Source organism: Polistes dominula, unplaced genomic scaffold, assembly GCF_049000335.1.
Source record: "Polistes dominula isolate Pdom_NZ unplaced genomic scaffold, Pdom_raw_medaka contig_29, whole genome shotgun sequence".
NCBI classification, from domain to species: domain Eukaryota; kingdom Metazoa; phylum Arthropoda; class Insecta; order Hymenoptera; family Vespidae; genus Polistes; species Polistes dominula.
The window spans coordinates 689698-709718 of NW_028300865.1; the positions used below are offsets into that span (position 1 = coordinate 689698).

The 20021-nt window shown below is 27.7% G+C and overlaps 8 protein-coding genes across 12 annotated transcripts; 5 read left to right on the forward strand and 3 right to left on the reverse strand.

The window, feature by feature from the left end:
- The first annotated feature begins 507 nt into the window (after window positions 1–507).
- LOC107068343 (microsomal glutathione S-transferase 1) lies at window positions 508–1338 on the forward strand. Its single transcript, XM_015324627.2, has 2 exons — window positions 508–794; window positions 864–1338. The coding sequence occupies exons 1-2, from the start codon at window positions 684–686 to the stop codon at window positions 1185–1187; spliced, it is 435 nt and encodes a 144-aa protein (XP_015180113.2). The 5' UTR covers window positions 508–683; the 3' UTR covers window positions 1188–1338.
- A 739-nt stretch (window positions 1339–2077) lies between these two features.
- On the forward strand, window positions 2078–4443 carry LOC149033741 (transcription initiation factor TFIID subunit 7-like). 2 transcript variants are annotated; one of them, XR_016175983.1, is made up of 8 exons: window positions 2078–2258; window positions 2368–2496; window positions 2601–2681; window positions 2752–3118; window positions 3201–3557; window positions 3631–3800; window positions 3910–4026; window positions 4100–4443. XR_016175983.1 is itself a non-coding variant. In XM_015324618.2 (7 exons), the coding sequence occupies exons 1-7, from the start codon at window positions 2175–2177 to the stop codon at window positions 3937–3939; spliced, it is 1218 nt and encodes a 405-aa protein (XP_015180104.1). In that variant the 5' UTR covers window positions 2078–2174; the 3' UTR covers window positions 3940–4443. The 2 variants fall into 2 exon arrangements, 1 of the variants encoding a protein (XP_015180104.1); XM_015324618.2 differs by having other exon boundaries at window positions 3910–4443.
- On the forward strand, window positions 4303–8054 carry LOC107068337 (TATA-box binding protein associated factor 7). The gene is made up of 8 exons (XM_015324616.2): window positions 4303–4443; window positions 4770–5269; window positions 5362–5490; window positions 5550–5713; window positions 6523–6885; window positions 7110–7584; window positions 7644–7810; window positions 7906–8054. The coding sequence occupies exons 2-8, from the start codon at window positions 4774–4776 to the stop codon at window positions 7933–7935; spliced, it is 1824 nt and encodes a 607-aa protein (XP_015180102.2). The 5' UTR covers window positions 4303–4443; window positions 4770–4773; the 3' UTR covers window positions 7936–8054.
- A 471-nt stretch (window positions 8055–8525) lies between these two features.
- Window positions 8526–10095, forward strand: LOC107068339 (uncharacterized). The gene is made up of 5 exons (XM_015324620.2): window positions 8526–8765; window positions 8857–9249; window positions 9435–9630; window positions 9700–9866; window positions 9962–10095. The coding sequence occupies exons 2-5, from the start codon at window positions 8857–8859 to the stop codon at window positions 9989–9991; spliced, it is 786 nt and encodes a 261-aa protein (XP_015180106.2). The 5' UTR covers window positions 8526–8765; the 3' UTR covers window positions 9992–10095.
- Window positions 10058–11021, reverse strand: Trs20 (trafficking protein particle complex subunit 2). Its single transcript, XM_015324716.2, has 3 exons — window positions 10741–11021; window positions 10406–10639; window positions 10058–10234 (listed from the first exon to the last, which is right to left on the reverse strand). The coding sequence occupies exons 1-3, from the start codon at window positions 10828–10830 to the stop codon at window positions 10136–10138; spliced, it is 423 nt and encodes a 140-aa protein (XP_015180202.1). The 5' UTR covers window positions 10831–11021; the 3' UTR covers window positions 10058–10135.
- A 317-nt stretch (window positions 11022–11338) lies between these two features.
- On the forward strand, window positions 11339–13788 carry elgi (E3 ubiquitin-protein ligase NRDP1 elgi). 3 transcript variants are annotated; one of them, XM_015324712.2, is made up of 3 exons: window positions 11339–12139; window positions 12529–13173; window positions 13275–13788. In XM_015324712.2, the coding sequence occupies exons 2-3, from the start codon at window positions 12577–12579 to the stop codon at window positions 13542–13544; spliced, it is 867 nt and encodes a 288-aa protein (XP_015180198.1). In that variant the 5' UTR covers window positions 11339–12139; window positions 12529–12576; the 3' UTR covers window positions 13545–13788. The 3 variants fall into 3 exon arrangements, with proteins under 3 accessions (XP_015180198.1, XP_015180195.1, XP_015180196.1); XM_015324709.2 differs by having other exon boundaries at window positions 12568–13173; XM_015324710.2 differs by having other exon boundaries at window positions 12586–13173.
- Window positions 13789–14460: 672 nt separating this feature from the next.
- Window positions 14461–17389, reverse strand: Glob1 (globin 1). Of its 2 annotated transcripts, none has more exons than XM_089170536.1 (3): window positions 16909–17389; window positions 15402–15519; window positions 14461–15153 (listed from the first exon to the last, which is right to left on the reverse strand). In XM_089170536.1, the coding sequence occupies exons 1-3, from the start codon at window positions 17061–17063 to the stop codon at window positions 15025–15027; spliced, it is 402 nt and encodes a 133-aa protein (XP_089026662.1). In that variant the 5' UTR covers window positions 17064–17389; the 3' UTR covers window positions 14461–15024. The 2 variants fall into 2 exon arrangements, with proteins under 2 accessions (XP_089026662.1, XP_015180201.1); XM_015324715.2 differs by having other exon boundaries at window positions 15294–15519; window positions 16909–17381.
- On the reverse strand, window positions 17224–19946 carry nero (deoxyhypusine hydroxylase nero). Its single transcript, XM_015324714.2, has 4 exons — window positions 19792–19946; window positions 19406–19720; window positions 18978–19298; window positions 17224–18895 (listed from the first exon to the last, which is right to left on the reverse strand). Exons 2-4 carry the CDS (start codon window positions 19683–19685, stop codon window positions 18585–18587), a joined length of 912 nt encoding a protein of 303 aa, XP_015180200.2. The 5' UTR covers window positions 19686–19720; window positions 19792–19946; the 3' UTR covers window positions 17224–18584.
- Window positions 19947–20021: the final 75 nt, after the last annotated feature.

Consider the following 20021-nt stretch of genomic DNA (forward strand, 5'->3'; position numbering starts at 1 on the left):
AAAATTTTCCTTTAGAAAGACTTGGTATTTTGAACCAATGAAAAATCTATTTATCGTTTGTCTTATTTAAAGGTGAATATTCATTTAATAAGAAATATTTCAATTAGCAATTAAAAATATTAGAATATTTCGATTCATTGTAAGAAAGAAAGAAATATTATTTCTTAACTTATAATATTAAATTAATAATATAATTGACTATACTTAACAATATTGTTTTCATTGGTTGCTTATTGCAATCCTTTGTAACCGATTCTAGTATAGTTATTTCTAGATACTTTTGTATTTAAATATTTATACATATTTAAATAAAATAATATTAAAATGAATGTAAGATATGATACCATTACAAAATAAATCTTACATTTTATTTTCCTCCTAAAAAATTATTTAAGAAATATATACGAAATAAAATAAGTACTAACAAAAATATTTTACTGATGTCATTAATTTCTAACACATATATTTTTTTTCAAAATTCCATCACAAAAAATTGCTAAGTCATATCGTTTAATATTCACATCAATGTAATAAAAAAACCGGTTGACATATTTGTGTGTGTAGTGTGGTAGACATGATGTATATATAATACTTCGTACTACTTATCCGGCATTCAGTCTAATATTATTCTTGAACGTTTCAACATATCTTAAACATTTGTAATATAAAGCCAATATTTAAACATGGCAATTAATACAGAAGTTATGAAAGTATTTGGATTTTGGAGTAGTGTCTTAATTTTTAAAATGCTGGGAGTGGTGCTCCTAACTATTAGTTACAGATTTCACAAAAAGGTATTATAAATTAATATTAATTATATTTTATATTATTATAATAATGATTATATTTGAATTACTTTTAAGATCTTCCTAAATCCTGATGATACGCAATTCATGAAGAATTCTAAAGTGGGAATCGTTGATCCTGATATAGAACGTGTACGCAGAAATCATCAAAATGATCTGGAAAATATCCTTCCTTGGTTTATAATCACCTATATTTGGTTAACAACGAATCCATCACCTTGGTTGGCTGGAATGTTAATCAGAAGCTTTGTGATTTCTAGAATTATACACACCTTATCTTATGCCATTTATTCACAACAACCTGCTAGAGCTGTGTCTTTTGGTTTTGGATTTGCAATTATGGGCTATGAAGCGTTGTCTTCTTTATTATATTATTCATAAATGATTTCAAATGAAAAATGATAATATATATTTCATTCATTCTAACATAATATAATTTGTATTTTATATTTGAGATATATTTTATTAATATATATTATTTGTTAATATTTTTGTACAATGTGCTGAGACATTAAACATTTTGATCTATGAATTGATCTACATTATTATCCTTGAATTATATAAACACATTGTTGACAATAACAAGCATAAATTGATAATTAATAAAAAAAGAATTGAAAAAAAAATGGCGAGTAATATATCCCTATCAAATTTATAATAGCAGCTTTAAGTCCGTTAAAATCCCGTTATTGTGCCACTTTGATGTTTGCTAATGCGCATGACATGTAAATTTGAGAGGGAACTTTTTGAAAGAATGTTAGACTTGTGTTATTCTGCTTGCCAATTATTAGACCATGAATCATAGAAACACTTTTATATATTATACTAGGCATGTATAAAATGTGAACTCCATAATTATAATTCTATTCTTTTTTTATTTATATATTTTCTTATTTTACATATGTTTCAAAATATCCTGCAAGACTGCAAACATGTACTCAACAATTTCTCCCCACCATATTTAAGTATGACACCAACGCCCTCTATCACTTAGAAAAAAATGAAAACTATCATTAAACCAGTGATGCCAGGACGTGAGATTTCCTCTCACGTGGGAGCCTTCGTGCGCATGCGTATGCTCATGCGCAGCAATGTCAAAGCTAGATAGCATTTGTTTCCATAGACGTATCTATGTGTAACAGTAGGTACGCGTAAGATGCCCTTTTTAGTTTACAATATTTCAATTGTCACGAGGGTCAATGAAACCCCATATTCAAGTGAAGTATACACGTTACTGAGGACTAGATAGTGCGCATGCGTGGAAGAAATACAACGCTTGGCATCACTGCATTAAACTTAGTTACAATTATATGCTTCGAGTGTATAGTTTAGATTAATTGAATTTTATATTATAATTAAAAACAAAAAATGAATCGACACCCACCTCCTGATAATAAAAATCGTGTAGAACCAGCAGATTTAGAATGTCAATTTATCATGAGATTACCACCGGTATGTTTTATTCTAATTTCTAACCTTAAAATATTTTTATTTACTAATTGTAAATTCTTTACACAAATTGTATACAATATATATATTACATTATTTAATAATTTATTAGGAATCAGCGAAAGTCTTAAGAGAAACATTGAGAAGTGGAGCTTCCTTAAAAGATAGACTTAGTATTAAATTAGAACCTGATATGCGATATGGCGAAGTAAGATTAGATCATTGGTTACTGCATGCCAAGGTATTTATTATTTCTTTTAATTATTATTTAAAAAATAATGACATATGTGTTTTTTTTCTCTTCTAATAACTCTTGACAAAAAAATAATTTTTTTCATGTTTTAGATGGTTGATCTGCCTACTATTGTAGAATCTTTAAAAACCATCGATAATAAAAGTTTTTATAAAACAGCAGACATATGTCAGGTAATATAATAATATTAAGAGAAAATAAAATGAATAAATAATATATTAATATTATTGTTATTATAAATAGATATTATTATGCAAAGAAGAGGATGATCATACTACTACAGATGAAGAATCACCTATGAGACAAAAGAAAAAAGATCCTAATAAGGTTGATAAGAAGTTTTTATGGCCGCATGGTATAACACCACCAACAAAAAATGTAAGACGTAGAAGATTCAGAAAAACTTTAAAGAAAAAATATGTAGAAGCACCAGAAATAGAGAAAGAGGTAAAAAGATTATTAAGAGTTGATAATGAAGCAGTCAATGTTAAATGGGAAGTGATATGCGAAGATGAGGACCAATCTAAGCCAAGTAAAGTATCATCATCTGGAACTGTTAAATCTAGAAGGGATAATAATAATGGTAACACAACACAAAGTTTAGATGTCGGTAAGTATTCAGTAAATAGTATATAACTTAATCATCAATTTAATCAATATTATTATATTATATAATTATGTTATGTTAATAGCTGAACATGACATATTTGGTGAACCTGTGAGTGATAGTGAAGATGATGATGAAGAAGCAAACATAAATGTTATGGAACTTGATGAAAATAGTAGATTATCAGGTGATAGCAGAGCAACTGATTCAAATTCCATGCAGGCTGCATACTCTGAACGATCGAGTAATAATGCAACTACGAGTTGTGGCCTTGTAACAGAGTTTAGTAAAGAAATGTTCCAAAATGAAAACAATTCTGAAGCTGACGGAGAAAAACCGACAGACACAACAGAATCTAAAGTTCCAAAATTAGAACAGTTTCATTCGGAATATATTATTCCTGACGATTTTTCAGAATCTCCATCTATTTCGATGCCTAAAGGTAATTATGTTTAAAATATGTTATCTCCCATAATCTTACAAATATATATATATATATATATATATTATTTTAGATTCATTACAAACGAGACTTGCCACGCTTCATGCTGAATTAGCAGAACTGCGCCAACGAAGGCAGCAGCAAGAAATTGAAATTGCAAATATAGAGAATGTTAAACTGAAACAAAGATTTCAAGAAATATTGGATAATTTGTTAACTCAAGAGATGCAGAAAGTGCAAGAGGTAATTAATAATTATATTATTCATAATATTTATATTCTAGATGAGCTACTACCAATGATTTGTTTAAAATAATCACATTTATAATGTATAATATTATTTTAAATTTTAGATTCAAGACTTAGAAATGGAATATAAATGAAGAATTATTATTCGTTCGAGTGTGTTGAGGATTCCTAAATAGTATTAAAGCAAAATAAATGTATATCTTTATATATATAATTCTTCTGTGCGTGTGTATCTCACTGAACTCCTCTTAAACGGCTGGACCGATTTTAATGAAATTTTCTGTGTGTCTACAGATGGATTCGAGAATGGTTTAGATTTACAATTCGATCCAATTTAAATTGCTTATTTAATTAATTTTTAATTTACAAATTGTTGATTTTGAAATGTTTTACATTGGATCCGGCAGACTGCGCTACGATCGCAGTATTATTTCATTATTATATAATTCTAGTTTGTCCCGACAGTTAGTGCTGCGACTAAGTTCAGGAAAATAGTTTGTAATTGCGTGTTGTTGTTATTGTGTTACAAAAAATCGTCTGCTAATTGAAATATTACCTTAAGATCTAACTTGTGTTTGAAGAGTTTGGAAGTATGCATAAAAAAACTATACATATTGCAAATTTAGTGCGGAATTGAAGTGAGTATTTTATTTAATTTTCTATCAAATTTACACGTTCGTTGATTAACAATCAACCCCCTTAACCTACGAACTTATTTTTGTATCTAATTGATTTCCTTACAAATTTTTTTCAATTGTTTTTTTATTTAAAATCATTCCTTTTTGGAAATATTAAATTTAAAAAAAGCAATAAAATAAAATTACACATTTTTTTTTTAAATCTAAAATTTGGTACAATAAATCTTGTCAGTCTTGTTACTTAATTAAAATGTCATCTTCAATAAGTTTCAACTTATATTCGTTGTGTACTATTTTACAGTATTTTCTTTTGTTTTTTTTTACAGAAAAATGCCACGTCTTCTTAAAGGTGCAAAAAATATTGGTCGACATACTCGAGGGACGAAATTGGTCCGTGATCGTCGATTGAAAAGAAAAATTAAAGAACACTTGGCGGATAATGTAAAAACAAGAGAAAGAGTTGCATTTGCACGTGCAAATGAAACTTTGGAGCAACGCAATCAACGTCTTCGTGCTAATGCATTAAGACAACGAGAGGCACGTCAACGAGCGACAAACGAACGCAGAGAACGTAATCGACGGCGAATGCAAGTTTATCGAGCATTAAAACGAGTATCACTTAATCGTCTCGAGTTTGAATATGATCCTGAAATAGACTGTAATAAAGAAATGTTCCAAAATGAAAACAATTCTAAAGCTAATGGAGAAAAACCGACAGACACAACAGAATTGAAAGCTCCAAAATTAGAACAGTTTCATTCAGAATATATTATACCTGATATTCGTGACGATTTTTCAGAATCTCCATCTGTTTCGTTGTCTAAAGGTAAAATTATGTTTAAAATATATTATCTTCCATAATCTAAAAATTATGTATATTATTTTAATAAATGTTCCAAAATGAAAACAATTCTGAAGCTGATGGAAAAAAACCGACAGACACAATAGAATCTATAGTTCCAAAATTAGAAGAGTTTCATTCAGAATATATTGTTCCTGATATACGTGACGATTTTTCAGAATCTCCATCTATTTCTATGTCTAAAGGTAATTATGTTTAAAATATGTTATCTCCCATAATCTTACAAATATATATATTACTTTAGATTCATTACAAACGAGACATGCATTGCTTTATACTGAATTAGAAGAACTGCGCCAACGAAGGCAGCAGCAAGAAATTGAAATTGTAAATATAGATAATAAGAGACAAAGATTTCAAGAAATATTGGATAATTTGTTAACTCAGGAGATGCAGAAAGTGCAAGAGGTAATTAATAATTATATTTATATTCTAGATGAGCAATTAATGATTTGCTTATTAAAATAATCATTTATAATGTTTAATTTTATTCTAAATTTTAGATTAAAGACTTGGAAATGAAATATAAATGAAGAATTATTATTCCTTTCTAGTGTTAAGGATTCTTAAATAGTATTAAAGCAAAACAAATGTATATAATATTTAAATAATATATTTTTTTATTTTTCTAATATATATAAATTACGTGTCACGTTGTTTGTTAGCAATGAACTCCTAAACTACTGAACCGGTTTTAATAAAGTTTTGCACATCGTGTGCAGTTTCATCCAACTTAAAAGATAGACAGTTTATATCACAATTTATAATCGCATTATTATTTTATTGCGAATTATTCGTTAATTAACAAAGAGTCATGATTATCTCTGTTAGTTTGGTAAGATTCTAACAGATGGCGGTATAAGGTAATTCGTTGACTGGATTGATCCAAGAGATGACGCAATGTTAAAAGTATAAACGTTTTGTGTAACTTACAATTTATAAGTATAATCACATATATTTGGTGCTAGCGTAATCGGCCACGTGTTGCTAAGTCTACATAAGTTAAATTGAGATTATCGTAAACGTAATATAGTGAAATAAAAATATTTTTGTGGTTTAGCAATTTTTAGTGCTTTATTGTGTTATTAGTGCTTTATTAAAACTATTCTATTAAATTAAATACATGTAAATATTATCGTATCATGTCACATAATTATATCATTGTTATATCATTATAACAGGAATGAAGTGTTGTAGTCAAAGTATATACTTTTCAGATGCCACCAAAAAAATCTAACCTCAATAATGCTCATACCAAACAGGCACGACGCGTTCGTCTTGAAAGAGCTCGTCTGTCAGAAGAACAAATCACAGAAAGGAATGCGCTTCAAAGACTCAGGACAGCAGAACGTCGTGCACAAGAATCCCAAAAACAGCGTGATGATCGTCTGCGACAAAGTAGAGAAAGGTCAAAAGCGGTACGTAAACGAAACATTGATAAAGCACGAGAAGAAGAACGAGAGAGACAGCGGTCCAGACGCTCATTACAACGTGCAGTATTTGTTCGTTTTGCTTTCGAATATGCACCAGTTATGGATTACACTGAGCATATAAAACTTGCTATTGGTACAATGTATAAGGTATGTCAATAGTGTTGTTAAGCATTGAAAATTTATTTAGATATCAATCGTTAGTCGTAGTGTCAGGCATTTACAATTTATTTAGATAGATATCAATCGTTTTCAAATGTTGACCAAACGTTCAAATTCCGATCCTGTTGATTTTTATATCGGTTATAACGTTTACGTCTTTAATCGTAAATAATAATTTCACTGTATTAAATATATTGTAATGTAAAACTTAGCCTCTGCAACGTGTGGCCGGGTCTGGTAGCAGTAAAGAAATGTTCCAAAATGAAAACAATTCTAAAGCTGATGAAGAAAAACCGACAGACACAACTGAATTGATAGTTCCAAAATTAGAACCTAGTGACGAAATGTTTCAAAATGAAAACAATTCTGAAGCTGATAAAGAAAAACCGACAGACACAACAGAATTGATAGTTCCAAAATTAGAACCTAGTAACGAAATGATTCAATATGAAAACAATTCTAAAGCTGATGAAGAAAAACCGACAGACACAACAGAATTGATAGTTCCTAAATTAGAACCTAGTAACGAAATGTTTCAAAATGAAAACAATTCTGAAGCTGATGAAGAAAAACCGACAGACACAACAGAATCTATAGTTCCAAAATTAGAAGAGTTTCATTCAGAATATATTGTTCCTGATATACGTGACGATTTTTCAGAATCTCCATCTGTTTCGGTGTCTAAAGGTAATTATGTTTAAAATATGTTATCTCCTCTAATCTAAAAAACATATCTATTATTGTAGATTCATTATTACAAGCGAGACTTGCAACGCTTCATGGTGAATTGGCAGAACTGCGCCAACGAAGGCAACAGCAAGAAATTGAAATTGTAAATATAGTTAATAAGAGACAAAGATTTCAAGAAGTATTGGATAATTTGTCAAATCAAGAGATGCAGAAAGTGCAAGAGGTAATTAATAATTATATTTATATTCAAGATGAGCTACTAATGATTTGCTTATTAAAATAATCATTTATAATGTTTAATTTTATTCTAAATTTTAGATTAAAGACTTGGAAATGGAATTCGAATGAAGAATTATTATTCGTTTCTAGTGTTGAGGATTCCTAAATGGTATTAAAACAAAACAAATGTATATAATATTTAAATAATATAGTTTTATATTGTTTAAATATATATAAATTACGTGTCACGTTGTTTGTTTGCAATGGACTTCTAAACTACTGAAATGATTTTATTAAAATTTTGCACTCTGTGTACAGTTTCATCCAACTTGAAAGATAAGATTTTAAATCTCAATTTATAAACGCAATTATTTGTTTATTAACAAAGAGTCATGATTATCTCTTTCAGTACGATAAGATTTTAATAGATGGCGGTATAAGGTAATTCGTTAACTGGATCGAGTAAGTATCCAATAGATGGCGCCATGGGAAAAGTACTGTAACTATCGGGTATCTTAATAACTACAAATAATATAGAAGAGTTAAATTTTACAAATATATATATTTATTATAAAAAATATATTATGCGTTTTTTCACGGAACTAAATTATGTGTTTTGTACAACGTAGTGTCATGCAGACATGTGAAGTAGAACTTTTTTACAGTCATGCCAATCGTATTTTTCTTAAGTTGGCTGAACTTGCTATGGAACTGACGCGCCACCATTCGACGTCACTTTAGGTGTTGCAAGCTGTCACAGTACAAACGTTTTGTGTAACTTACAATTTATTAGTATAACCACGTATATTTGGTGCTATCATAATTAGCCACGTGTTGCTCTGGCTAAATAAGTAAAATTGACATTATTGTAAACTCAATACAGTGAAATTCAATTATTCTCTGTTTTGCAATTTTTAGTGTTTCATTGTGTTAAAACTATTCTATTAAATTAAATACATGTAAGTATTATCATATCAAGTCACATAATTATATTATTGTTATATCATTATGACAGGATTGAAGTGTGTAATCAAAGTATATACTTTCCAGATGCCACCAAAAAAATCTAACCTCTCTAATGCGCGAAGCAAAGAGGCACGACGCAAACGTATTCAAAGAGCTCAACTGTCAGCAGAACAAATTACAGCAAGGAATGCGGCTCAAAGAGTCAGAACAGCAGAGTATCGTGCCCACGAATCCCAAGAACAGCGTGAAGAACGTCTGCGACAAACTAGAGAAAGATCAAGAGCGGTACGTGAACAAAACTTAGCTAGAGCACGAGCTCGAGAACGAGCTCGAGAACGAGCTCGAGCTCGAGAACGACAGATTAAGCGGACCAAACTCTCATTAAAACGTGCATCATTTGCTCGTCTTGCTTCGAATTATGCATCAGATATTGATTACTCTGCGCATTCAAAAATTACTATCGGTGCAATGGATAAGGTATGTCAATATTGTCAGGCATTGAAATTTTTATCAATCGTTTTCCAATTTTTTTTTACTTAAGGTTCAAATCCCGATTCCAATGGATTTTTATACCGGCTATAACTGTTTCCTGTCTTTAATCGTAAATAATAATTTCATTGTATTGAATAGTTAACAACAATATAATGTAACGTAAACCTTAGCCACAGCAACGCGTGGCCGGGTCTGCTAGTAGTAATGAAATGTTCCAAAATGAAAACAATTCTGAAGCTGATGAAGAAAAACCGACAGACGCAACAGAATTTAAAGTTCCAAAATTACAACAGTTTCATTCAGTATTTATTGTTTCTGATATGCGTGACGATTTTTCAGAATCTCCATCTATTTCTATGCCTAAAGGTAATTAATTATGTTTAAAATATGTTATCTTCTATAATCTAAAAAATATATATATATATATTATTTTAGAGTCATTATTACAAACGAGACTTGCAACGCTTCATGCTGAATTAGAAGAACTGCGCCAACGAAGGCAACAGCAAGAAATTGAAATTGCAAATATAGAGAATAAGAAACAAAGATTTCAAGAAGTATTGGATAATTTGTTAACTCAAGAGATGCAGAAAGCCCAAGAGGTAATTAATAATTATATTTATATTCTAGGTGAGCTATTAATGATTTGCTTATTAAAATAATCATTTATAATGTATAACATTATTCTAAATTTTAGATTCAAGACTTGGAAATGGAATATAAATAAAGAATTATTATTCGTTTCTAGTGTTAAGGATTCCTAAATAGTATTAAAGCACAAAATAAATGTATATAATATTTAAATATAATATATTTTTATAAATAAGAAAATATAGATTATTATTATTATTATTATTTTGAATGAAATTTATTACGAAGATAAATATTTTCTGCCATATAGCTGTGCCTTTTTTTCAAAACCAACAGATTTAATAGGTGTATTTAATCTATAAAATGGATTCATGGAATACTGAAACAAATAATCAACAATTTAATAATTCTATGAATGATTTGTTATAAACCTTTCGATACAATTAAAATTTGATTGGATAACACAATAATTAGAATTATTCGATAATGCATAGTCATCATCGGTAGTATCAAAAGGATTATTAATGCATAAATTGTTGCATATTATTACCTTTATGTACGTTTCATACATTTCATTAAAAAAATTTTTAATTCCATCTTCATTTTTACTATCATGTACCATAACAAATCGTATATGTGTTGCTGTTACAAATGCACTTACAAACCATTGATTAAATTTATCTACAACTTTGAAATACATATTTGTTGTTTTCCATGTATGCTCATCGACAAGATCAAGTGCTGCATGAGCTATGAATTGACTCAAATGTGTATGATCTTCTTTCTATTTAAACAATGATATGTTAATAAAATCAATTAATTTTGTTCATCATTTTAAATATTGTTTAATATAAATGTACATTTATATTGGTTAAATAAACAAACCTTAGTATCCTTACTAGAATTATTAAACTCTATTTCAAATAATGGATTATCGGCATGACCAACAATAGCAAAGTAATAATTCGCTGCCATAATTTATTTGTTTATTTGATTAGAACAATTTTATTATTACTTGAATTTAATAAAACTATAAAAGAAGAAATATCAAATATTTGTCTTATCCAATGTCTTGCGTATATTTAATCAATTAATAAAACACCAAACAAGAGATATTACATTGTAATATAAATAGTACGACGTTACAATACTTTAACAAAATATTAATACTGACATATGACTAGATGTCAATGAATAGATATCACTAACAATCTGAAGGTAACTGCTGGTAATGCAGCGCCCTCACTTTCACGAACTAAACGCTTTCATTTTTTGTGACCCAAATTGTTCTTATAAATTCACATTCAGAATATATATATGTGCATGTATATATTCATTCAATCAAGTTAACTAATTGAATAAAATGTCAAATTAAAAAATTACAAGTTTTATATTAATAATAAATGAAATAACTTCGACGTAATCGACATTAAAATCAAAATTATAAATAGGTTACTTGAATAAAGAGTAAAGTAATGTTTATATGAATTTGGTGACGTTACGTTAGAAATAAAATAATAAAAATTAAATCCATTCAATTGTCATTGTGTGTTAAACTTATCATTATTTCTTATTTATTTATATAAAATAATTGAATATTAACAAATTATAAACATAAAAGTGTACTGTGTGCAAAAATTAATCTCGCGAAATAAAAATCTTAATTAAATCGATATACGAAAGTATGATGAGTTTTCGATTATCGATGATTTAATCGTAAATAAATTAAATTTAAAAGACAAATTGTTGCACTTATTCTGAAGATTACATATCAAAAGTAACAACGTAAGTGTACGATTCACGTATGTAGTTTCACAATTTGTGATGTGTGTGTGTCCTATGTATACATAACTTGTATGTGTGTTATTGCAATAATTCTTTCTTCACATTTCGATAGTAACGCGATTACTGTTAATTGTCAAATAATTTTCGTTAAAAATATTTGTAAACGTAGAGCGTGTCTCCTCACCTCTTCAAAAGTAACGGTACATATAACGCATACATATGTGCATATGAACATGTATATGTATACACATATATCGTATATTTGAGCTTTCTCGTTGATCTGTGCCATCGAAACCAAACTTCGAAGGGGACCGATCGATCTTTGTCCAGTTTTATGCGAAATATCGAAGGAAGTAACGGAAAAGGTGTTGTATTTAGTTAATTAATATAAGGCACAAAGTTTCACGTTATGGGGTTCGATGTGAACCGTTTTCAAGGAGAAGTGGACGAGGAACTCGTTTGTCCAATCTGTTCCGGTGTTCTTGAAGATCCCGTTCAGGTATTGTCAAAATTTATCTTACAAAATTCTATCAATATATTTATTAAATGTATCTAATTGCGAACTGCCAAGACTAACCTAGCTTTCACATTATGTACAATTTATTATTTATTCATTTACATTTTAACGTTATTATTTGATTTGTTGTATTATCGAATAAATCGTTCTTCATTGTTTATATGATATTTCATTTACCACAATCGTTTCATTCATTTGTGAGTAATAACCTTTTTTTTTTTTCTTGGTTACAACTTTATTTTTTTTATTATTGTCTCTCTCTTTTTCTTTTTCTTTTTAGATAAATTATCCGTGACCTTTAGTTAAATGTAATTATACATTTTAAACGATGATTATTTTATTGTTATACTACTTTCAATGAAGTTTTGCAGTTTTGCAGAATAGTCTTATAAGCTTATGAGGATTGGCAGGTGAGGAATATGTTGCAGGCTCCTGTATGCGAACATGCCTTCTGTCGTTCATGTATCAATGAATGGATTAACAGACAACCAACGTGTCCTTTGGATCGTACTCCAATTACCTCTGCACAACTAAGAACAGTACCAAGAATTCTTAGAAATTTATTGGCTCGCTTATGTATTACTTGCGATAATATTGTGTATGGATGTCAAGTAAGCATCAAGTTGGACAGTTTAGTATCACATTTGGAACAATGCGAATATAACCCTAAAAGACCAATGTTATGCGAACAAGGTTGTAGTCTCATCATTCCAAAAGATGAGTTGAAAGATCACAATTGCGTAAGAGAATTAAGAAATTTAATTCAGTCTCAACAGCAAAAGTTAACAGATATGAAACGAGAATTAGGTGAACAACAACTTCAAATAAATGAACATAAGCGAGAAATACATTTATTAAAAGATTTTATGAGAGCATTAAGAATATCGAATCCAGCAATGAGAGCTATTGCTGATCAAATGGAAAGAGACGAAGTTGTAAGATGGTCTGCAACTCTTCCACGTGCCAGAGTTACAAGATGGGGTGGTATGATCTCAACTCCTGATGAATCGTTGCAGGTATTGTATATCCTAACATTGGATACATTTGAATAACTTTTTCTTCAATAATAATGATTTTAAAACATATTATTATTATTATTATTATTATAAACTTGTAGATAATGGTGAAAAGAACATTGTCAGAAAATAATTGTCCACCTCACATAATCGATGAACTAATGGAAAATTGTCATGAAAGAAAATGGCCATCGGGTTTAAATTCTTTAGAAACTAGACAAAATTCCAGAAGACAATATGAATATTACATATGCAAGAGAGTGCCTGGAAAGCAGGCTGTTTTAGTCCTCCATTGCGATAATACGCATATGCCAGAAGATATGATTATTGAACCTGGTTTAGTAATGATTTTTGCCCATGGTATTGAATGAATAAACATAGGGGAAAAAAACCCCATTAAATATTATGGTATTTTTAGGAAGAAAAATGAACTTTAACAAGTTGAGTGTATCTACTTGATGTTTGCTATGATTTATCTCAACGACGCATACAAAAAAATTAGTTTTATTAATATGTGTGCACAATCTAAGAGATATGGGTGGTATTAAATGTCTCTCGCAAACTATTTCTGTTTGCAAATATAGTTTAACAAAAAAAAAAAAAAAAAAAAAGAAACATGATGAATACATAACTTTTGTGATACGTGATTTGTACAGACACAATTGCTACATACAAAATCTAATTGAATGTCTGATTGTTACACTGTGATATGATTATATTAATTTGTTGGAAAAGTTCCTGAGATTATTTGATGAATAGCAAACGATTTCAAATTAATTTTTTCTTATTATTATTATTACGAGTTGATCATTTTCTCTAACAGTAAAAGAAAAACAAAAACAAGGTCTTCTCTTAATATTATCTCTGTAATGGATTATTTGTCATCTATTTCAGGAAATTTTTTAAATATTCTAAGACTTTCTTTTTTAAGGGTTTTTTTTTATTATTATTATTATAAATAATAAATTGAAAAAAAAACAAAACAAAATGTAAAAAATAATGAATGTAGATTGTAATGATATGATATTTACTATTATTAAGCGCTCAATGTGTTCTTAAAGAAACAAAAAACAAAAAAAAAAACAAAAAAAAATGATCTCTTAATATTCAATTTATACATTGGTCTCTTGTAAATTGTTGTAAAATCATGACATTAATAATTATTTAATGATCAGAACATTATGCAGTGTATAATAACTAAACAAGTTATATTTAACGCTTTGTAATAGCATGTATTAAAACACTGCTTTGTATAATCAATGTTTAATAAGCACAAGAAAAGTAATATTTATTTGGAAATTGTTTTTCTTTTTATTTTTATTTTATTTTATCGAATTTTTCTTATACATGATGAAAAAAGAAATGATTTACGATTGCATGAAAATTCATGACTTTTTCTTAACTTTAAGTTAAATAACAGACTGTAAAATAAGCGATAGAGTAATCTTATTAGCTCAACACTTACAATTAGATGAATAATCTTTTATTGTTTTTGTTTTTTTTTTTTATAATTAATCGATGTTACAGATTATTATATCTAATTTATAGGCATCAATGACTGATCAGAAATACAAAAAAAAAAAAATAATGTAATTTTATATTTGAAAAGATACAAACAACAGACAGAAAAATCGATAAAGGAAGAAGTTAATAATAAATATGATTTTTTTACAAATAATTATTCATCTTATTTTCAAAAGTAAATCCCAAAATAAATGTTAATTTTAAAATAATCATATATATATGTATATATATATATATATATATATATATATATATATATATATATATTTGTTATTTTCATAAAATGCATGCAAGGAATGTGTTATTTCAAAAGAAAATAATTCTTTTTTAAGACAAATTAGCGTATACTGTTGCAAAGAAAACGTCCAATGTTTTAGACCATGCTTCCTCCACTTCTGGTGTGTACTCGTCTCCAATAGCTTCTCGAATAACTTCCGCCATTACCGGTTTTAAATCCTGTTTAACAATTAAAATGTTACTTTACTTAAAATGTGATCACAAAATTGCATAACGATTTTTCTTTTATTAATTAATAATTTTGTAATCAAAATCTTATTAACAAGACAATGTATATACAAATATATATATATATATACCTCAAAATCCTTTTGTTTTTGACCACGTTTCCTGTGTCTTTCGGTAAAAATTTCTATGTTTGCTACCAATAGATCAAAATCTTGCAAAGAATCTATTACGGTACTTACGGTAGCTATTATACCTGCGCAATGAGCTTGAAATCTTTTATTACCAGGTAATTCATCTATTGGCATATCTTTGAATGGTTTAAAACTTTGCTGATATTCCGGATGTTTCTTAAAATAACTGTAAGAGAAAATATTATAATGTTCATAGAAAAATATCGATGACATTTTTAAATATAATATTGAATTCATTTAAAAAACGATTTGTAACATTTAATTATGATATTTCATTAATTACATTTAATTATTATTATTATTATTATTATTTTCTGATATATAAGAATTATTAAATTAATATTATATAACATTGATTGATTGTATTAATAAATATAAAGTAATGTTGATTGTGATGGTCATCGGTCATTGATAAAATAGTCTTCTTGCGTTCATGTAAAATTATAAACGTGCTTAGCATTCTAATATACATTATATTAATTTATAATAGAAAAAAAATATGCGTGCAGCGTATTAAATTGAAAATACATTATCATAATCGTGAATAAAGATTATTGCAGGTGTTGATCTATCTAAGGATATGTCATTCATCATTATATATATATATATATATATATAGTATAAATAATTAGGTTTAGTATTTGGTATCGATTGATTTTAATCTTCTTGTTAACAACGACAACGCATATGTCCAATTCGCGTAAATTATTTTGATAAGAAAATTTATCGAAATATTGAACGATAACTTGAAAATATCTTGATAAAAGTTAAGAAGTATTTATATAAGATCTTGAACTTTGATTTTTTGGAATAATTACGCAACTATTTACAATTTAAACAATATTACGTATTAAAAAAATTAAATTTGAAATTAAAAAAAAAGAAAAATAAGTTTGTAAATTTTTAATATTATATTTTTATTTGATTTTTAATATAATATATTATATTGTAAAATATAATATTAATAATTATATATATTACAATATATATTAATATATTATTATAAATTAATATATTATAATTATATATATTATAATTTAAATTAAATATCATAAACATGTCCGCGGCGTATAATTTCAAATGGTAATACTTTAATCAAATTAACGCACGTGTGGGTCGATTGAGATCGATATCTACTTGTTAAAAATCGATATATTCGTTAACGCGCGCGCCGTTGTTAAAGCGATAAATGTTTCAAATCAGCGCCATGTAATGTGTTACACTTTATTTATACGTTTATTAATAATAATAATAATAATAATAATAATAATAATAATAATAACATGTGATAATGAAACAAATGATATAATATTTTGTTTTTTAAATAACATTTCACAAGTAATTTTTATCGTTTTGACAGTTATCGTACATTATCGTTGTCGCAATAAGTTTTTTTATGTCAAAATAATAATTAATTCAAATTTTGTAATCAATCATTAATTAAAAATCTCGTGCATTATATTAAAATATATTGAAATAATACAATAATGTTAAAATATTGATAAAGATAGAAAAGAAAAGAAAAGAAAAGAAGAAGAAGAAAAAAAATACTTACGCCAACATAACAGCAACACCGGATGCAACTTGATCTTTCTTTATAATAGCCCAAGTATTTTGTACAAGTTTTTTTTGTCCTTCCGTAAGTCCAAGTTTTTCGTCAAGTTTCGAATCATTCGACCATAATCCAAACATATTTTTATAAGACGCCATTATTTAATCTATTTAATTTGTAACAGTATTTTTCTTTTTTTATAAAAAAACGTCTTGAGCGGCAGTTTTCGTTTTTTCTCTTTGTTTGAAATCAAAAAAGAAAAAAAAGAACAAAAAAAAAGTGGTTTCGACGACTCGAAACCGTTGATTTAATAAAATATAATTTTAATGAATTTTTCTTCCTTCAAAGGATTTTTTTTTTTTTTTTGATCAAATTATGAATATTCAATTAAACGTTTGAAAAAATTGATATTGAAATTTGTCAACGCAGATTGTAAATCTAATCGATCGAAGATCTTGTACGTAACTATTCCGTATCAGAGATAGCAACAGACTAAACGCTTCATTCGTATCTCACTAGTCTTTATATAATTTTCTATGATATATCACGTGCCACGCGACGGCGTACTTTCATTCAATTCGCTTGATCTCTAAAATGGTTAAACCAGAAGATAATGTTCTTTCGTTATAAATAGGCGGTACTCTTTCACTGGTCTCATAGGTCCGTTCAACCATGGCCGCCCGCCTTCTCACAAATTATCCCTCACAAGGTTCTCATACCATTCTCCCACCAACAAGGAACCGTCGTCTTTTTCTTTTATTCATTATGTAGGATTTTTTTTCGCATTACATCTTTTCTTCTCTCTCTCTCTCTCTCTCTCTCTCTATATTATTTTTTTGTTCTTTCCTTACATTAGAACTATTTAACAAATGAATATATAGAACAATTAACATGTTTAGATAGTATTACCTTTAGTAATTATACTTTAAGGATAATATACTATTGAATAAAATGAACACTATAAGATATTATTTGTCATCTTTAGATAGATGATATCTTCTATCTATTTCCATATTTCAACACAAACGTTCTTCAATATTCCTAATAACGTTATTTGTTTAACCAATACTTCAATGAGTAGTCCAATGACAGTCTGCTGCTTATTCAATTTAAATAGCTAATATTTGAATGAATGCTTTTATGTTAAAATAGTATAATCAAATCTTTTCATATGAAATTATATTTTATAGATTTTTTTATTCTGCTAAATCACACGAGAACTTATCATTGAGAATTTATTTGTAGTAATTATTTAACAAAATAAATTTATAATATTATTTAGTAGCAAATTTTTGTATAACCTTTGATGTTGTTCTTTTGTTACTTCAAATAAATATCTATTAAAATTGAAATATATGCTTTAAGTGTCAACATTTATGTATTTTTATTACATTAATACTAAACGTACTAATACTTTATGTATTATATCACACGGTTTCAAAATATCATATATTTTATGATGTTAACTCACAAAATAGAATTACATCTTACATAATATTGTACCACAAAGAATCATTTAACTCGTCCATGTTAAAATTTAATGTTAAAATATCAATCCTCATTATTTACATAAGTACAAAATATGTTAAATCAAACATTTGACTTGTCATTTATGTATAATATGGATTATTTTTTGCAATGTAAAACATTTATCCATAAGATAAAATATCAATCATGTTTTATGCTTCAACTTTGGTCAATGTATTAGCATATTGAAATTCTAAACTGTTTTCATACTCGCACATATCTAAAGCAATAACACAACTTTCTTTGACAACCTGTTTGTTATCTTGAAGATATTGATTTAAAATTTGAAGACAATCAGGAGTAGCAATGGCACCTAATGCTTCAGCACATTCATGACGTACCATTTCATTTTCTTCTGTATCTTCCAATGATGCTTTTAAATATGGTATAGAAATTTCTTCTTGAAGTTGACCAAGAACAAATGCAATTTCATGTCTAAATAATGCACTGCCTGCTTTTAAGCCTGCAAAGATACAAGTTTTAATATTATAAAATGATTTTTATTGTATGATGTGTGAAGTGTATGAAATATTTAATATTTTTACCTTCACCAAGAGCAATAATGCTCTCTGGTGTTCGTAAATTTCTTAAAGCAAACATAGCACGATATCTATCAAATAATGATTTACTTTCATCGAGTAATGTTACTTTTAGACTATGAACATCAGTAGTTTCTGATGCTGGAGTAGGATCAATAGACATATATGGACTTTTCAATACATCTTTTTCACAATTATTTGATTGTAACCATTTAAGACGTTCTAAAGCTATTTCACAGGTTTCTGCAATTTCAGGTATGGGATGTTTACTATATTCATCTAACAGTGGTATAACAGATGTATCTCCAATAGCACCCAATGCTTCACCTGATTATCCAACAACAAAAATAATCAAATTAAAGAACACTCGTTATGTTTGTATTAATAAAATACTAATTATATATATTAAATTAGATATAAATAAAAATATGTACCTGCTTCATGTCTAACCATAGGTTCCTGTGTATCATCTTTTAATACGTCAATTAAAATAGATATTGCTAAAGGATCTTGCATTTGACCAAGGCAGTATGCAAGCTCATGTTTTAATAATGCAGATTTATCTTTAAAACCTTTACGTATTTGTTCGATAGCTATTGAACCTCCAATATTTTTCAAAGTAAATAGTGCACGAAATCTTTCCTTAAGTGGTCTGTTTTCATCATTTAATACATCACCTATAGCTAATATTTTTTTTTCATCAATATACGACATCTTTCTTCAATTAATTAATATACTGTTGAAATATTCTGTAATAATAGAGAAAAGATACTATATTTAATTATTTGCCATAAATTGATAAAATCTTATATTTACTTACAAATTTAATTTAAAAAAAAATTTCTTTCTACATGTGACACGAGTTCATATTAACTCGAATTTCTCTAAGAGATTTGAATTAACCTATAAATCTTAACGATAGAAGAAAAACTATGTTCCTATTGGTTACAGTGAAGCCAAATCGTAGAACATTTCTACCCCTTCTCTCGAGCCCAGCACGCCTCGCACACAACGGAATGTTACGTGTCGGTGTGTCGGGAAACCGAAAGA

Excerpts from the sequence above, each read along its gene's own strand:
- LOC107068343 (XM_015324627.2), top strand. The coding sequence starts at position 684 with ATGGCAATTAATACAGAAGTTATGAAAGTATTTGGATTTTGGAGTAGT. Across the intron at positions 795-863 it reads GTTACAGATTTCACAAAAAG|ATCTTCCTAAATCCTGATGA; the intron begins GTATTATAAATT and ends ATTACTTTTAAG.
- LOC149033741 (XM_015324618.2), top strand. The coding sequence starts at position 2,175 with ATGAATCGACACCCACCTCCTGATAATAAAAATCGTGTAGAACCAGCA. Across the intron at positions 2,259-2,367 it reads TTATCATGAGATTACCACCG|GAATCAGCGAAAGTCTTAAG; the intron begins GTATGTTTTATT and ends ATAATTTATTAG. Across the intron at positions 3,119-3,200 it reads AACACAAAGTTTAGATGTCG|CTGAACATGACATATTTGGT; the intron begins GTAAGTATTCAG and ends TTATGTTAATAG.
- LOC107068337 (XM_015324616.2), top strand. The coding sequence starts at position 4,774 with ATGCCACGTCTTCTTAAAGGTGCAAAAAATATTGGTCGACATACTCGA. Across the intron at positions 5,491-5,549 it reads ATCTATTTCTATGTCTAAAG|ATTCATTACAAACGAGACAT; the intron begins GTAATTATGTTT and ends ATATTACTTTAG. Across the intron at positions 6,886-7,109 it reads CTATTGGTACAATGTATAAG|CCTCTGCAACGTGTGGCCGG; the intron begins GTATGTCAATAG and ends TGTAAAACTTAG.
- LOC107068339 (XM_015324620.2), top strand. The coding sequence starts at position 8,857 with ATGCCACCAAAAAAATCTAACCTCTCTAATGCGCGAAGCAAAGAGGCA. Across the intron at positions 9,250-9,434 it reads CTATCGGTGCAATGGATAAG|CCACAGCAACGCGTGGCCGG; the intron begins GTATGTCAATAT and ends CGTAAACCTTAG. Across the intron at positions 9,867-9,961 it reads AGATGCAGAAAGCCCAAGAG|ATTCAAGACTTGGAAATGGA; the intron begins GTAATTAATAAT and ends TCTAAATTTTAG.
- Trs20 (XM_015324716.2), bottom strand. The coding sequence starts at position 10,830 with ATGGCAGCGAATTATTACTTTGCTATTGTTGGTCATGCCGATAATCCA. Across the intron at positions 10,640-10,740 it reads ATTCTAGTAAGGATACTAAG|AAAGAAGATCATACACATTT; the intron begins GTTTGTTTATTT and ends TTGTTTAAATAG. Across the intron at positions 10,235-10,405 it reads TGTATGAAACGTACATAAAG|TATTCCATGAATCCATTTTA; the intron begins GTAATAATATGC and ends TATTTGTTTCAG.
- elgi (XM_015324709.2), top strand. The coding sequence starts at position 12,050 with ATGGGGTTCGATGTGAACCGTTTTCAAGGAGAAGTGGACGAGGAACTC. Across the intron at positions 12,140-12,567 it reads TTCTTGAAGATCCCGTTCAG|GTGAGGAATATGTTGCAGGC; the intron begins GTATTGTCAAAA and ends GAGGATTGGCAG. Across the intron at positions 13,174-13,274 it reads CTCCTGATGAATCGTTGCAG|ATAATGGTGAAAAGAACATT; the intron begins GTATTGTATATC and ends ATAAACTTGTAG.
- Glob1 (XM_015324715.2), bottom strand. The coding sequence starts at position 17,063 with ATGGCGTCTTATAAAAATATGTTTGGATTATGGTCGAATGATTCGAAA. Across the intron at positions 15,520-16,908 it reads GGTGTTGCTGTTATGTTGGC|TTATTTTAAGAAACATCCGG; the intron begins GTAAGTATTTTT and ends TTTCTCTTACAG. Across the intron at positions 15,154-15,293 it reads AAAAACAAAAGGATTTTGAG|GATTTAAAACCGGTAATGGC; the intron begins GTATATATATAT and ends ATTGTTAAACAG.
- nero (XM_015324714.2), bottom strand. The coding sequence starts at position 19,685 with ATGTCGTATATTGATGAAAAAAAAATATTAGCTATAGGTGATGTATTA. Across the intron at positions 19,299-19,405 it reads TATGGTTAGACATGAAGCAG|GTGAAGCATTGGGTGCTATT; the intron begins GTACATATTTTT and ends TTGGATAATCAG. Across the intron at positions 18,896-18,977 it reads CATTATTGCTCTTGGTGAAG|GCTTAAAAGCAGGCAGTGCA; the intron begins GTAAAAATATTA and ends GTATCTTTGCAG.